This window comes from Chionomys nivalis, chromosome 7, assembly GCF_950005125.1.
Source record: "Chionomys nivalis chromosome 7, mChiNiv1.1, whole genome shotgun sequence".
NCBI lineage: Eukaryota > Metazoa > Chordata > Mammalia > Rodentia > Cricetidae > Chionomys > Chionomys nivalis.
This window is the reverse complement of record NC_080092.1, coordinates 70,939,885-70,954,124: the sequence shown is the minus strand read 5'-3', so window position 1 is coordinate 70,954,124 and position 14,240 is coordinate 70,939,885. Positions and strand designations below refer to the sequence as shown.

The following is a 14,240-nucleotide window of genomic DNA, read 5'->3' as shown; positions in this document are numbered from 1 at the left end:
ACTACTTCAAAACTAATTTTGCTACTGTTGTGAACTGTAATGATTCCCTAATATTATTTTTGTTCCAAATATTTTTGGAGCTAGAGGGTTGCCCAAGGGGCGGTGACCCAAAGGTTGAGAATCACTTGTTTAAGGGGTTGGAGCCTCCGGGGTGCCTGTATACAGAGGTGACCAGGCCCAGTGAAAGTAAGGGATAAGAACCAACTTCTGAGGACACTGAGTGATCAGTCACCATACTGGTTTATTCGTCTGCAATGACCAATGCAAAGCCACAGTGGTAGCTCTCTCGGGTGGAAAGGAAAGGATTGCTCCAGGCAAACAGATTCCCTGAATCAATGCTGGTATCACAGGTGGAAATGTGGAGGGGTGAGGAAGAGAAGAGAACTCTGAATGGGTGAGCGCTGCGGGATGCTAGTGGGTTGCCCCACAGGGCCTGATGTGCTTTCTTATGCTTGGATCTTCATTTGTTTCTAGCCAGAATGCTTGCACCTCTCCTGGTCTACTGGCTCCCAGGACTGTGGTGAAAGTGAGTTAGGGGGATACCTCTCCCTAAGATCATGGGAATGGAAGCTTGTGTGTGTGTGTGTGTGTGTGTGTGTGTGTGTGTGTGTGTGTGTGTAGATTAATATGGCATTTCACTGAGCCTGAAACTCACCGATTGCCTACGCGGGCTGGTCAGTGAGCCTTCAGGATCTTCTTATTTCTGCCTCCCCAATGCTCGGTTTCCAGGTCCATTTTGCTGCATTAGATTTTCCTCTTTCCCTCCCTCCATCCATCCTTCCCCCTCCCTCTCTCCTTTCTTTCCTTTCATATAGATTCTAGGGGGGGGGGCAACATTTTGTCTTCATGCCTTGTCCCGAGTACTTTATCCACTAAACCATCTCTTTAGCTCCTAGTGAGTCCCTTCTTTTGTGAAAAACCAAATTGAAAGATTTGGGAAGCTCTCCTGGCATGTGCTGTTGAAAGGCCACAGCCCACCCCATCTACTCCACACCTCAGCACCACTGTCCAAAGACTGGCCACTCCACCAGCTTTCAGAAGGCCAGAGGGAAGCGCAGCAGTCACAAACGAATAGATCCCCTTTACCTTCTGACAAATGTAAACTTATGTTAATTAGAATTCAGACCAATTACAGCGGTGCCAGGTCTCGTACATATTGCTACTAAACTCTCATTCAGTGTGAGTCTCTCCTGCCATCCTTCCTTTGCAGGCAAGCGTCTTTCTCATTAATTCCCTCTGACAGCGTGGGAGACAGTTCACTTCAGCTCCGTCTGCAGTTCCCCGGGCCATTCTACGTTTGCACATGTTTAGAATTCAGGAAAGTAGTTATTTTAGGTTGGCTATGGAGTGAGACTAGAGAGAAGGCACTAAGGTCACCAGGGGCCCAGAGAAATACTTAGACGTCAGCTACTTAGTCGTCCATGTTAACTTCTCCTAACCTGGCTTCTAGTTGAAGCCACCCAGGGAGCTTTAGATGCCAGGACATCACCCCAGGGGGTCTAATTTAAATCTGGGATGCCATTGACCATCTTTTTTTCTCCTTTTTTCTTTAAAAATCACTAGTTTCCACGTTGAAAGCCACTGATGCGAATTCCTCATTGTTCTGCTCACTCTGGTAAACGAAAGACAAAGAACGAGCGTGCGAAAGGAGAGGGAGTGAGGGTGAGTGGGGTTACTCAGCGCTCAAGGCAGTAAGTGAACCACGAAATCTGGCACCTGCGCTTTTAGCAGCCCACCATCGCGGCAAGGTCCAGAAAATCAGAGCGTGCGGCGATGCTACACACGCAGCCCTGGCTGGGCGGGGATGGTGGGCGGGGACGATCGGTGCCCCGCCCCTGCACGCCTATCGGCGCGCGGTGCGGGCCCTGACGTCACTCTTGTCAGGGCAGCGGCACATGGACTGCCTGACGCGCTGAGCCCGGCGCTGCGGGGCCGCGGAGCGCGGGGAGCAGCGGCCGCGCCGGGGAGGGGGGTGGGGCGGGACGGCACCGCCTCGGGTGCTAGCGCCAGGGTCGGCGGCCCGCGCTTTGCTTTCTGCTCATCTGCTACCATCTACCTAGTTTTTCTTTCTTTCTTTCTTTCTTTTTTTCTTGCAGTTTTGAACATTTTGCAAGACTGTTTGGAGGCAGGTGAGAGCATCCTGCCCAGGGCCGGAGGAGCCTGCAGCGCTGAGGGCTCTTTCCCGGGACTGTCAGCACTGAGAACCCGAAAGTTTTTTGGGTTTTGTTTTTTTTTGTTTGTTTTTTTTTATTTTGCTATTTGCATGCTGATATATTTACAAAGACAGAAGTAAATATTTTTTTTCTTCCTTTCTGCAACTGTTTTGAAAGCGAGTACTTTTTGGTTGGCAAAGGACGGAAGAAAAAGCTTATCAACATTTTTGGGCGGCGATTGGCCTTCTTTTTAAAAGACAATTGAGTGCATCACGATGGAGAAAATGTCCCGACAGCTCCCCCTGAACCCCACCTTTATCCCGCCTCCCTACGGCGTGCTCAGGTCCCTGCTGGAGAACCCGCTGAAGCTCCCCCTTCATCCTGAAGACGGTGAGCGTTACCTCGGCAGCAGGGCTCAGGGAAGGGTCAACACTCTCAGGGACCCCCCCCCCCCCGCCCCCGCCCCCGCTTGGCCCGGCACCCTCCTCTTTCTTCCCCTCGCCTGGCTTTAGTGAAATTGGGGACTAGCTCATCACTCTTTCTCCTCAATGCAAAGGGGATCCCACTTAAAATAGCGCTGGGGACCTTGCCTGAACTGTCTAGGTCTGTCCTCCCGCACCGCAGGTGACAGGTGAACTTGACAGGTCTGGATCCTTTCCTGGATTGACAGGGCAGGAGCTTCTGCGGGAGAGCCTGGTCTCTGTAACTGAGAAGAAGAAATGGGAGGGGGTTGCTGGTTAGAGCCGGGGTTCCAAGTAAAGGTGAGGGGGTCTCACTCGGCAGCCTGGCTATTAGGATTGCTTTACCGTTTCCGTTACTGTTTTGTATTGGGAACTCACGCGGCTTGAGCGGAGAGGCTTTTTCTCCCGCAGCGGGATAATTCACAAAGCGGGGTGGGGGTGGTGGGGGGAGTGGTCTGTCGGCGGGAAGCGGTGCACGCCTCCAGCGCTGACACTTTCCCGGTGCACTCTTCCCGGTGGGAGGGGAGAGCTGAGCAGGCTCACGTGTAACCGCGTGCAGGAGCCTCCTCTGGCTTGAGCCCTTTCTTGGTAAGTCTCAAACCTTCCCTAGGCAACCGTGACTGGAGCTGGGGACACAGGGATAGGGTGGCGTGGGGGGCATGCATGTGAGACCGGGCGGGGAAGCCAGCTGATGCCCCACGGAATTGTGTTTTGTTTTGGGCGGATGCAGTTTCTTGCCTTTGGTGGTATCGCAGTGGCAAAAGCAGATCATGCGGCTTCTGCATAAAGTCTTGAAAGATTATTTGGCTGCAAATAGCTTCGGGGTGTTTGCATCATTTTCTCTGGGAGAGAACGCCTGTTGCATTGCAAGAGTTGCTGTTGCTTGATTGCGAGCTACACACGACCCCCGCCCCCGCCCCGCAACCCCGTATCCTCCAGTGCCTTAATGAGTAGCATTTGGGAGAAAGCGGATGCGGATGCGGTAGGCTTTTGCGGTGGGTGTTTTAAGTCCAACTCTCTAATGAGACTGTGGAGGATTGGAGATTAGAATGAGTGGCAGAGGGGCTGTATATCTCTAAGGAATCAAAACTCAGAAGCAAATTCTGTAATCCTAGATTCCACCCACACCTGGATATTGGCAAAATGCAGAGAGCTTGGTAAAGACCAAATCCGGGGGAGCTGTAATTTCCAGGCAGGAAGTCGCTGCATTCTTCCATCCTAGTGTCGAATACAGCACCTTTGCAATAGCACTGCTGCAGATGGAATGCATAAATGTACACTTTATTTGTAAATTGGGTAATATTGAAATGTTTGGGGAAAAGAAAGAAGAAACCACTGTTTAAAGCCGCTTTACTCATTTTGTGTGTGTCTCAGCGCCTTTTCAAGCAAATGGATGAGTTTGAAAGTTCTTCCATCAACCACGGCCCCCATCTCTACCCATTACACTATCCCTCCCCCATGGGCCCCTGGCTCCTTCTAAGACAGGAGCCTCCTTATCTTCCTTGTAAATGGGGATAGCTGCAAGTTCACTGAGATAGTGTCTGGAAAGGGGCGGTGTGAGAACGAGATACATAGTATTAAGGAAAGGGTAGGAGGGTTACTTTACTAAGACTGAGCCTGAAAACCCTGGCTTATAAATCTGAATGACCTCAGGTACTGACTGTAATCAATTTGGGAAAGATAAAAATCATACCAGGTTGTTGGTGGCTTCCTTAAAGAGAAAATCACATCAGTTGTCTATAATCTTGGGTGTTATTTTCCCAGCGTAGATTTCCGTGACTTATCCCTTCAAACAGCACACTGGGGACTGCTCTCTTATTTTTACTCCAAATCAGCCGGTAGCCCGGTCCTACAGACCAGGGCTTTCTTTCCAAAGTAAATAGGAAGATGTCGAAACTCTAGATTCAAAAAAGACAGCACCTAGAGGACCTCGGGGGGCCCCGAGAAGTACTTTTGTAACAGATGGCAGGAAAGCTGGTGAGAGAGTGACCCCCTTTTCTTTTCTGCTTTTCAAACAAAGCTCACCTTTCCCTTCTTCTCCAGCGTTTAGCAAAGATAAAGACAAAGGAAAGAAGCTGGACGATGAGAGCAACAGCCCCACGGTCCCCCAGTCGGCCTTCCTGGGACCCACCTTATGGGACAAAACCCTTCCCTACGACGGAGATACTTTCCAATTGGAATACATGGACCTGGAGGAATTCCTGTCGGAAAATGGCATCCCCCCCAGTCCATCGCAGCATGACCACAGCCCTCACCCTCCTGGGTTACAGCCGGCTTCCTCCACTGCTCCCTCGGTCATGGACCTCAGCAGCCGGGCCTCTGCACCCCTCCACCCTGGCATCCCATCTCCGAACTGTATGCAGAGTCCTATCAGACCAGGTAAATTCTGGAAAGTGCACCTTTTAGATGTGGGGGTCGTTGGGGGGAGAAGTTAGCATGAGTAGGAGATCTTAACGCTCTTTCTTAGAGAGGAGCCCTCTCCTCCTTCTGAACATCCTTCCTCCTTCAGTGAGCATGCGCAGGTCTCACCTGCAGAGTAGGTTAAATTCGGACTCTGTGGACCTCGGCCTTCAAAAGCTGGTGTTATCAGGTCTGGGGTGCTAAGCCACGGTGTTCATTTTAACTAACTCCCAGGGGAATTCTGAGTCTTTGGTTCAAAGGCTACAGTTTAAGATACTCTAGCCTAGAGTAAATGACTGAGCTAATGGGTCCATGTAAACATTCATTCTATCTCCTGCCCCCTTTCCCTGGTCTCCAAACACGAAGATAATAGGATCTTGCTGGATAATTTGGGTAGACCCCCAGAAAGCTGGGTTAACCCATATCCCTTCTTCTCTGGCTTAAAGGGATCAATGCCAGTGGAGGTGAGGGATACTTTTGTTTTTTCAACCATCTCCTCTTGTCCCTGACTAAGAAAGACCTAGAAAAAATCAGGCTCTCCTATGAAGTGAGGCTAAGCCTCTTTCTTTGTAGCACTCTGTGTCCCATGAATCAATCTGCCGTTATAGTGTTTCCACTAGCATCTTCTCATCACGTTTATTCCACCTTTCTCAAGGCTGTGACAGGGTTGGGGAGACAAGCTTCAGTCAGTATATGCTTGTGTGAGGACCAGAACTTGACCCCTGTGCCCATGTAAGAAGCCAGGCATGGTGGCACACTTATAATCCTCGTCCTAGGGAGGCAGATACGAGAGGATCACTGAGGTTAGTGAGCAGCCAGCCAAATCAAATCAAACACACATGCACCCACATGTAGTTCCCCCCCATTTAAACAGGCTCACACAATACACAAATGAATAATAAAAGATATTTTTAAATGAAACAAAAGCATCACCTGGAAAGAACCAGGCTTTAAAGCCCATTGCCAGATGGGCAGGGGTAAGCATGGACTGAGGCAACCCCGGATCCATACCTTTAACTCACCACAGTGCCAACCAAGAAGGAAGAAAGATCATTTTATGCATGGGTACCAGGAACAAAGATTCAGACTGATAAATTGACAGGAAGGTCACTGAACGGAAGGCCTTAGCTGCAGGGAAGACAAAAAAAACAGGACAATGAGAGACTTGTATTAGCATTTGCGGCTGAACTCTGTGTCCTCTGCTCAGGCAGAAATTTCTGCCACACACGGAGCAGGGTTTAAATGGAAGGGAAGGAGGGGAAGGAGGAGAGAACACACCTCCCTTTACAGGTTAGGCCTGAAGTTCAAGTTCACCCTTTTATATATCTCTGGGCTTTCAGATCTATTTCACCCCATCTCCCAAATCCACTTTGCTTGATAACTCTAGGCCATGGGTTCTGTTGGAATGAAGTCTTAACCAGCAGCTACCCGCAAAGGCGGCATCACCCTCTTGGTGTGATTGAGACGACTTCCTATGAAGAATGCATATAGCACCACTGTCTTCAGTTTCTTCACTGGGAGAGGCAGCTAGCCTCTCCATTCCAGATATAGTGATGTGTCACAGGGAGAGAACAGAGTCCCAGAGAGTGAACCCCGGCACTTCCCACATTCTTCTGCATGTCTGAGTGACCTTAGCCATTGCATAACCGCTTAGAGCCTCAGTTTCCCCTTTAATAGAAGGGTGTAATTTCGATTTGATGGGGTTGTTTTGGAAGTTATAGACAATGCACCAAGATCAGATGGCTAGCTCCAGGTGTGCTGTTAGTTCAAGTGGTCGTGGTCATTGTTACCTTTTACTGTTATGACAATGTCACCTGAAATACCTTCTTAAAGTCACTAGGTACAGTACGCAGCCTCTCTCTGGAGGGAAATAGCAGGAGATTTTGCCCAGTGAGAATTGTCTAGGGTGCTCCGGCTGGGAATGAGAAACTGGGATCTTAGAATTTGAGACTCAAGTCATTTCTCCGAGCTCCTTAGAGACCACATCGGTCCGTGACTCAGAGTTGCTGCCCATAGCAAGGAACTCCCAAGTGTCTGTGGGTATCACTTTATCCAGTGACAGAAGAAACATGCCAAGTGGTCTGGAAATAACCCCTCCACTTAAATATCCTTTAAAAACTAGTAGAATTACATTTCAAGATGATTTTATTCTTTGAATTGAAAACCCAGTGATAGTTGTAACAAGAAAAAAATCAAAACTCTTTTTCAAATGATAATAGATAAAAAAAGATCACATTCTAGCTGGGCAATGGTGGCGCACGCCTTTAATCCCAGCACTCGGGAGGCAGAGGCAGGCGGATCTCTGTGAGTTCGAGACCAGCCTGGTCTACAGAGCTAGTTCCAGGACAGGCTCCAAAGCCACAGAGAAACCCTGGCTCGAAAAACCAAAAAAAAAAAAAAAAAAAAATCACATTCTGCCATTTTTACAATGTTGCTCATGATACTGCAATTCTAAGGTTCACAGGCTTGATGGATGTGTTAAGTCAAGCCAACCAGAAAAAAAGACAAAGTTCTTGACTGTTCTGCATAACTCACAGGAGTGACCAGAATAGAAGTACCAAGTAAATCTTGAGGAAAATAAGTCCTCAGAGTGGAAGAGCGCAGATGCAGCCATGAGCATTCTGGGAACTGTGAGGTTTCAGACTCAACTGAGATTTCTCAACCTTGGCACGCTTCCTTGAGGCCTAAGTCTTGTGGTGCACAACCTTGTAGATTATGGGATGTTCAGGGATGTCCCTACTCTCCTTTAGATGCCAGTGGCACCCATGCTCCAATTGTGCAAGGGAAAATGTCACCTCCAAAAGTGCCCAAGATGAAATCTCTCCTAGCTGAGAATTAATGACCTGGACCTTCAACTTGGGCAGCAAAATGTAGACTTAATTTAAGCTGCTGTCGTATAAATGAGTCCTCTTTATCCCCTATAATACTCTATGGCAAGACTTTTGGGAAGATCAAGAGACAATGGGTTGCCAAGAAGAAGAAAAATATGTATATTAATAAGAGTGCTTGGCACTTTGGAGAGATAGAATGAAGTCATCAGGGTAGCCAGGAGATAGTTCAGCACAGTTCAGACAAACATTTGCCTTCAACTGCTTGCTCAGTGTGCAACTTTTGAGTAGTGCCCAGTGTCAATAGTGCTGCCTGTCTGGGTGAAAGGTGGTGAAGCCAGATCGACAAGTAATGGAGGATGAGGTCTAGCTCCAGAGTGTCTTGGAAACGACGAGCCGAGCACAGTTGAAATCTGTTCATCACGACGGCTCTCTAGACCCTTCCCCTATATTAAGCATCCTGATCCAGTTCCTCCACATTGGTAGGTGTCTGATCAAAGGATGGCTGAATATCTGGAGAGATAAAATTCTTCCTGAAGACCTGCTCCAGAGACACGTTGAAAGCTGTGGTGGTGGTGATGATGATCGTCTTGGGTTGTCTTGTTCACGAAGGGGAGAGTGGTGGGTTTTGGATGTGGGGGCTTCAGAAGGTCTGAATACAGTATCCTGGCTGTTCTCAGCCCAGCAGGATGGCAGAAGTTATTCTGTAGGCTTTGGGGTTTGCACATCACATCGCATCAGAGCTAGTGGGGGGCAGGGGGAGCGTGCTCCTGGACATCATGTGCTGGATACTTGGAAAAATAAGTATCTGTTTGCCTTGAGATTTGAGTGACTTCTTTAAGGACAGCTGTCCCTTTAGGGACAGTCATCTATAGCAGACAAAGGCAGAGTTATTTTTAAACCCTGTGCTTGTAAAGATGGATTTGAAACCATTTCTTTTTCTTTTTTTAAATATAGCTTTGGGGTGTCCTGCCACTTTAAGTCCCAGATTCAGTTGAGAATTAAGAAGGTTTTCTTTTCAGTTCTAAGCCCAGGGACTGCACTATGATGAAGGCTGGGCACACACAAAAGTAAAAATCCTTCTGCGTGGTCACATGAGGAAAGAGGAGGACTTTGAGTGCATGGCACTGAGAGAAGGGGATAGGGACAATTGTTCTAGCTTTGCAGTCTGCAGTTTGTGTCCTCTTTCTTTTTGTTGTCCTTGGTGGTCGGACTTTGGAGCCAGGAGGGAAATTCCAGCTATGGAATTTGTGTAATTATGTGGGGAGTTCTGGGCAGGTGGTTTCAGGATTATGGGAAGTCCCACATAGGAAAATGAATGAAGCTTATGTTTAAGGACCTGCAGATCATGTATTTTCCTACCCCTGTGTATGTCCATCCGGTAGCTGGGAACCCTGTGAGTGATGGTGTCGTGTCTACCACCTTAAGAATGTACATCACCTTAAGAATCTTGGCGATTTCTACTTCCTTTGGATCAAGAGAATTCTCAAAGGTAGACAAGAAGTCCAGTGGGTCCTGAATGTAGTCCCTTAGGATTGCCTGTCTTGTCCACCATGCCCCGGAAGTGGACAGACTTACCCTGTTCTCACATCCATGTGGCTGATACCTACAGAATGGCAATCCCTCGCCTGGGGCCAGAGATACTTGGACCAGGAAATGGGAAACAAGAAAGCATGGTGGTAGGAACCTAGGCTTTGGTACTGGAGGCTGAGGGTTCATCTTAGACTCACCCCTGGCTTACCAGGTCATTTTGTTTCTGCTTCTTAACCTCTCTAAGCCCCAGTTTACATAGAAATAGAATGGAGGCTAAAAATAATCTTTTCCCTCTGGAGTTTTATCAGGCTTAAAACAAGATAAAGCATGACAAAATGCAGCGGAGTGCCCGGCAGGCACAGGAAAGGGTCCTTAGGAGAGCAGTAGCAGAGTAAAGGAATGACTGGGTTCCCTGTCCCCATTCTCCATTATAGGGATTTGTTCATCTAGTCCTCTTCCCTCTGCAAAAATAGGACATGCCTCTCTCTCTCTCTCTCTCTCTCTCTCTCTCTCTCTCTCTCTCTCTCTCTCTCTCCCCCCCCCTCAGCCCAACAATCATTCAATCATTCTTGCAGCTGGTGTGACCTTTCTCTCTCTCCTGGCTTAGAACGAATTACTTCCCTGATGTTAACCTAGCATTATCCTCTCTAGGTTAGGGACTCCTATTTTGCCTGTGGGAAACAACCCAGCATCCATCCCCCACTCCTAGGTCTCATGGGAGCCCTGGACACCCTGGCTGCCTGCCTGCAGGACCGTGTGCTCCAGGCACGTGGCCATGCCCTGTGGAGCTTGCCCAACTCCGGGTGGTGTACTGGCTTGTCTTCTTTCTTTTTCCCTCCTCCCTCTTGCTTCTCTTCCCAGGAGAACTATAGCAAGTGCCAGTGAGCAATTGAAATCCTGACCCTAGCATGAGAAAGTTGAGCTCCAAAGGGAGGGCCATTGATAGGCCAGGGAAACCTGTTCTGTCTAACATCCAAGCCAGGCCCTAAGCCTGGCCCTCTGGTCTGCCTCTCAGAGGCCCTGTCTCCTCTGTCTTTCCTGTGCCGTGGCTGTGGGCAGGATTCCTGGAGGCCGACTGCTGCCAAGGGTCTTGGCAGAGCATCTTCAGTTCAGCGCCGTGCCTACCAGACTAGAAAAATAGCGCAAGGAAGACAGAATTAGGCAGAGAAAAGGGAGCGATGGTGGGGGAGTCGGGAGAAAGCCTTGATGACATCCTAATGCAGAAGGCCAGAGGGTGAGGAGACAGCAGTGATTTATTATGTGACTCTGATACCTCTCTTCCAACTAGCACTAACCACTTTTACCCAGGAATCATTTTTTATGTCTTAGCAGTGAAAATGAAGGGGAGAGGGAAGAGAGAGGAAGTAATAAGATGGAAAAACGCATTAAGAGCAAGCAAAAGGCGGCGAGGAACAGGTGACACAGCGCACAGTCCTGTGATGTAGGGAACATTCATATTCAGCCTTCTCGTTCCTTGTGTTTGATGCATGTACATCCCTGCAGACATCACCACTATTTTGCCATAAACCTAAATTTCTTAAGACCTAATGGCCTGGTGGCTCCCCACCTACCATGTGTCTCAGAATGTTCTGGGTCAGAGACATGGATACCCACATGCAGGGTAGCGACGGCTTCTCGAGCATGGGCTCCGATACGCAGAGCCAAGTGTGAATCCTGACATAGCCACTTCCAGGCTCCTAGTTGATGTCAAGTAAGTCACTTATGTGATGCGAGCTTCTGCGTTCCCATCTGGAATTCTGGAATACTCGTGGGGTCTCTTTTATAGGGGTGTGAAGGTGGTATTACAGGGCATGGCAGGGCAGATGCACAGAGCCTGGTACCCAGCCACTGGGGCAACACCCCCAGTGTCCAGTGAGTGTCATTCTCTTAGAGGACATAGAGAGGACATAGCCTGAGACTCAGACAGTCTCTTTTTTTTTTTTTTTTTTTTTTTTTTTTTGGTTTTTCGAGACAGGGTTTCTCTGTGGTTTTGGAGACTGTCCTGGAACTAGCTCTTGTAGACCAGGCTGGTCTCGAACTCACAGAGATCCGCCTGCCTCTGCCTCCCGAGTGCTGGGATTAAAGGCGTGCGCCACCACCGCCCGGCTCAGACAGTCTTGATACTGCCCCTGCGACCTGAGTTCAGTCTTGTCAAGGACCCTGGATTTCTCTGCTGCTTCTCCAGTGTGCCTTGCCTAGCCCTAGCCCTCACCTAGCCTCTCAGTTTTATTCAGGTTCTCGACTGTGGATAATTGCGACTTGACTCAGTTCTCCTCGCTTACAGGATTAAAAACCGGAAGCGAACAAACAAAGCGCACCTTGAAGAAGTCCTTGCTTAGATTTGTCTTGTGAGTTATTTGCTAGTAAATCTTCCAATGCCACAACCTAATTTTTTTAATTGTAAGTTTTAATAACTGCACGTGACCCCAGGAGAAAGGAGAGCAAGGCCTCTTAAGATGCTGGAAAAGGACGGTTTAGTTGATACTCCTGGCATCCAGAAAAACTGTTTATTAACATTTTAGAAGGTAATCCCACCTCCATGTCTTCCTTTATTGTACATCCTCAGACTCCCTGAACTTTCCTTCTGTAGGAAGGGCCCGGAAGACACTAAGTTTCCCACAGGTCAACTCCACTGTCTTTCTCTGGTGATGCAGGGATTGGACTGGGACAGGGAAGGCTGTAAGATGCCAGGGGCAAGATGGACAGCCCCAAGTTTAGCGTCCGGTTTTGCTTGGTTTCCACCGTGCTCCTCGGGAAAGACAGATGAGGCAGGATCCTGATGCTTGTCTCCGAGAGAAGTTCAAACTCCCAGCACATAGATAAGTACCAGGACAAACCTTGCTCTCAGAGCCAAGTGGTGAGTTTATGGAGGCCTCACGTGTCCATTGAGAAGGATAGGGTGACATGGGAATGAAGAAGACACACATAACATTTAAAATGATGGAAGGGACCAGTGCCAGGCCTCGCTGACACACGCTACAGGAAGTGCCCCAGGACTGACTTCCTGGAAGAGCTGGTCTCAGTGCTAGGACCCCAGAGGAAGTAGGAGAGCTCGGTTAGAGAGTGGGAAGTAGAGGAACAGAGCTGCAGAGCCATGAAGTCCACGGTGTGCTTGGGCAGCAAGGACCCGAATGAGGGTGACTGGTGCAGAATGTTCATCTGCAGGAGGCCGTGGAGAGTGGTAGAGAGCTCTGGTCATGGGTCCCCTAGGCGGCTTCGTGCCTAGCAGGCTACAGAGCCCCAAATGTGTTCCCGAGGCAGTGGCGAGCCGCTGAGGTTGATGAACAGGGAAACAGCGTGTGAACATTTCTATTTGGGTTCAAGGTTAGATTTGGAACATTTTTAGAAACTTGACAATAGTTTCCTCTGGCAAACTAGGATTTCCTTATTTTTTATTATTTTGAAAATAAACAGTCTCCCTCCAACATCAAACAGCTTTTTTAAAAACACGATGTTCTAATTGATCTAGATGAAGTAATTTCAAAACACAGGGTTTAAGTTTCACTTGTGAAACCCATAATTTTGGTGATTGGGGGAAGCACTATCTGGCAAGAAAGTAGTTGGAGGGATTTGAATGGTTTAGAATTTAAATGTCCAAAAGCAGAGCTGGCCTCAAAGGAGTAAAAAATAGATTTTAATAAACTCAGCCCATTAGTGTTCATTGCTTTTAAATGCCTCTATTTTATACAGCTTACTAGGTTTGCAAACAAGTATATTGAACCAATTTTTATGAGCGAATTTGTGTGCGTGTGTTTGTGTGTATGTGTGCTTGTGTGTGCTTGTGTGAGTGTAGGTGTGTATATGTGTGTGCATGTGTGAGTGTAGGTGTGTATGCATGCACATGCAAGTGTGGGAGGCGTGAATGCCTCGGTGGTACAAGCAGTCCTTGATCATAGTAAGGATTAACTGCAACAGGAATACCAAGCTAAAAAATACTTACCCAAGTTTATCACCAGGTTATTAATTTTCCTCGAGAAACAAAGGACTCACCCTTGCACTCGTGGCTGCAGGGTTGTAATCTGACCTTGTTTTTGTGGCTTCTGTCTTCCCTGAAATCAGAATGAACTGTACCTCATTCATATGTAGCAATGGGGGTATTGCTAGAGAAGACTTGGTGGAGGGTGATGGGATGGGGGATAGCTGCTGAATGATACAGGCATGAGATGAGCTCTCTGGGTCCCCCTAGAGTGTATTCTAAAAGTTTTATTTTTAAAAGTTTAGTCTGGCATGTTTATTTTTGCTATGACTGCTGCAAGAATGCTTTGGAATCTGCAGGTCTTGTCATGAGGTATGGCTGGTGGCTAATGGGAACCCCTTGGCATGCCAGTCTTTCCCCATAGACCCTAGATTCCTAAAAGACAATGAGTGCATGCTACAGAAAGATGCTTATGGGACCCACAACTCTAAATCATCTGTGACAGAATGTTCTTGCAAAGAGTGGAATTGCATAAATGGATCGGCAGAAATAAGTGCTTTGGCAGAACTCTTGGAGTGGGGAAAAGCGCTGTTTGCTCTTCTAATTAGCTCTGGGTAGCAGTCTTCCCTGATGTCTTCGCTGAGAGACCCAGGCTGAGGTCTCCTTAGTGGTCTGTTGAGCACTGCCATATTTTTTTAAAAAATTGTGTTTGTGTGTGCGCGTGTGTGTGCGCGCGCGCGTGTGTGTGCACACGTGTGTGCGTGAGTACATGAGTGCATGTGTATGTGCACGTGGGAGTCAGAAGACAACCTCATGAATGCAGTCTACTTACTTTGAGACATGGTCCCTTGCTGGCCTAAACTCAGTGATTATACAAGACTGGCTGGCCAGTGATCCCCAGGGATCCCCCCGTCTGCACCCCCAGTGCTGCGATTACAAACCACACACA

At 48.2% G+C, this 14,240-nt stretch overlaps 1 protein-coding gene across 3 annotated transcripts in view; it reads left to right on the top strand.

The window, feature by feature from the left end:
• The first annotated feature begins 1,900 nt into the window (after window positions 1–1,900).
• Hlf (HLF transcription factor, PAR bZIP family member) overlaps window positions 1,901–14,240 on the top strand; it is a 55,937-nt gene continuing 43,597 nt past the window's right edge. For 2 of the 3 annotated variants that reach the window (XM_057774654.1, XM_057774653.1), the window contains exons 1-2: window positions 1,901–2,543; window positions 4,658–4,993. In XM_057774654.1, coding sequence (XP_057630637.1) covers window positions 2,429–2,543; window positions 4,658–4,993 — 451 coding nt within the window. In that variant the 5' untranslated portion in view covers window positions 1,901–2,428. Of the gene's footprint in view, window positions 2,544–3,098; window positions 3,203–4,657; window positions 4,994–14,240 lie in introns of those variants that run through there. The other variant, XM_057774655.1, reaches the window with a different exon arrangement.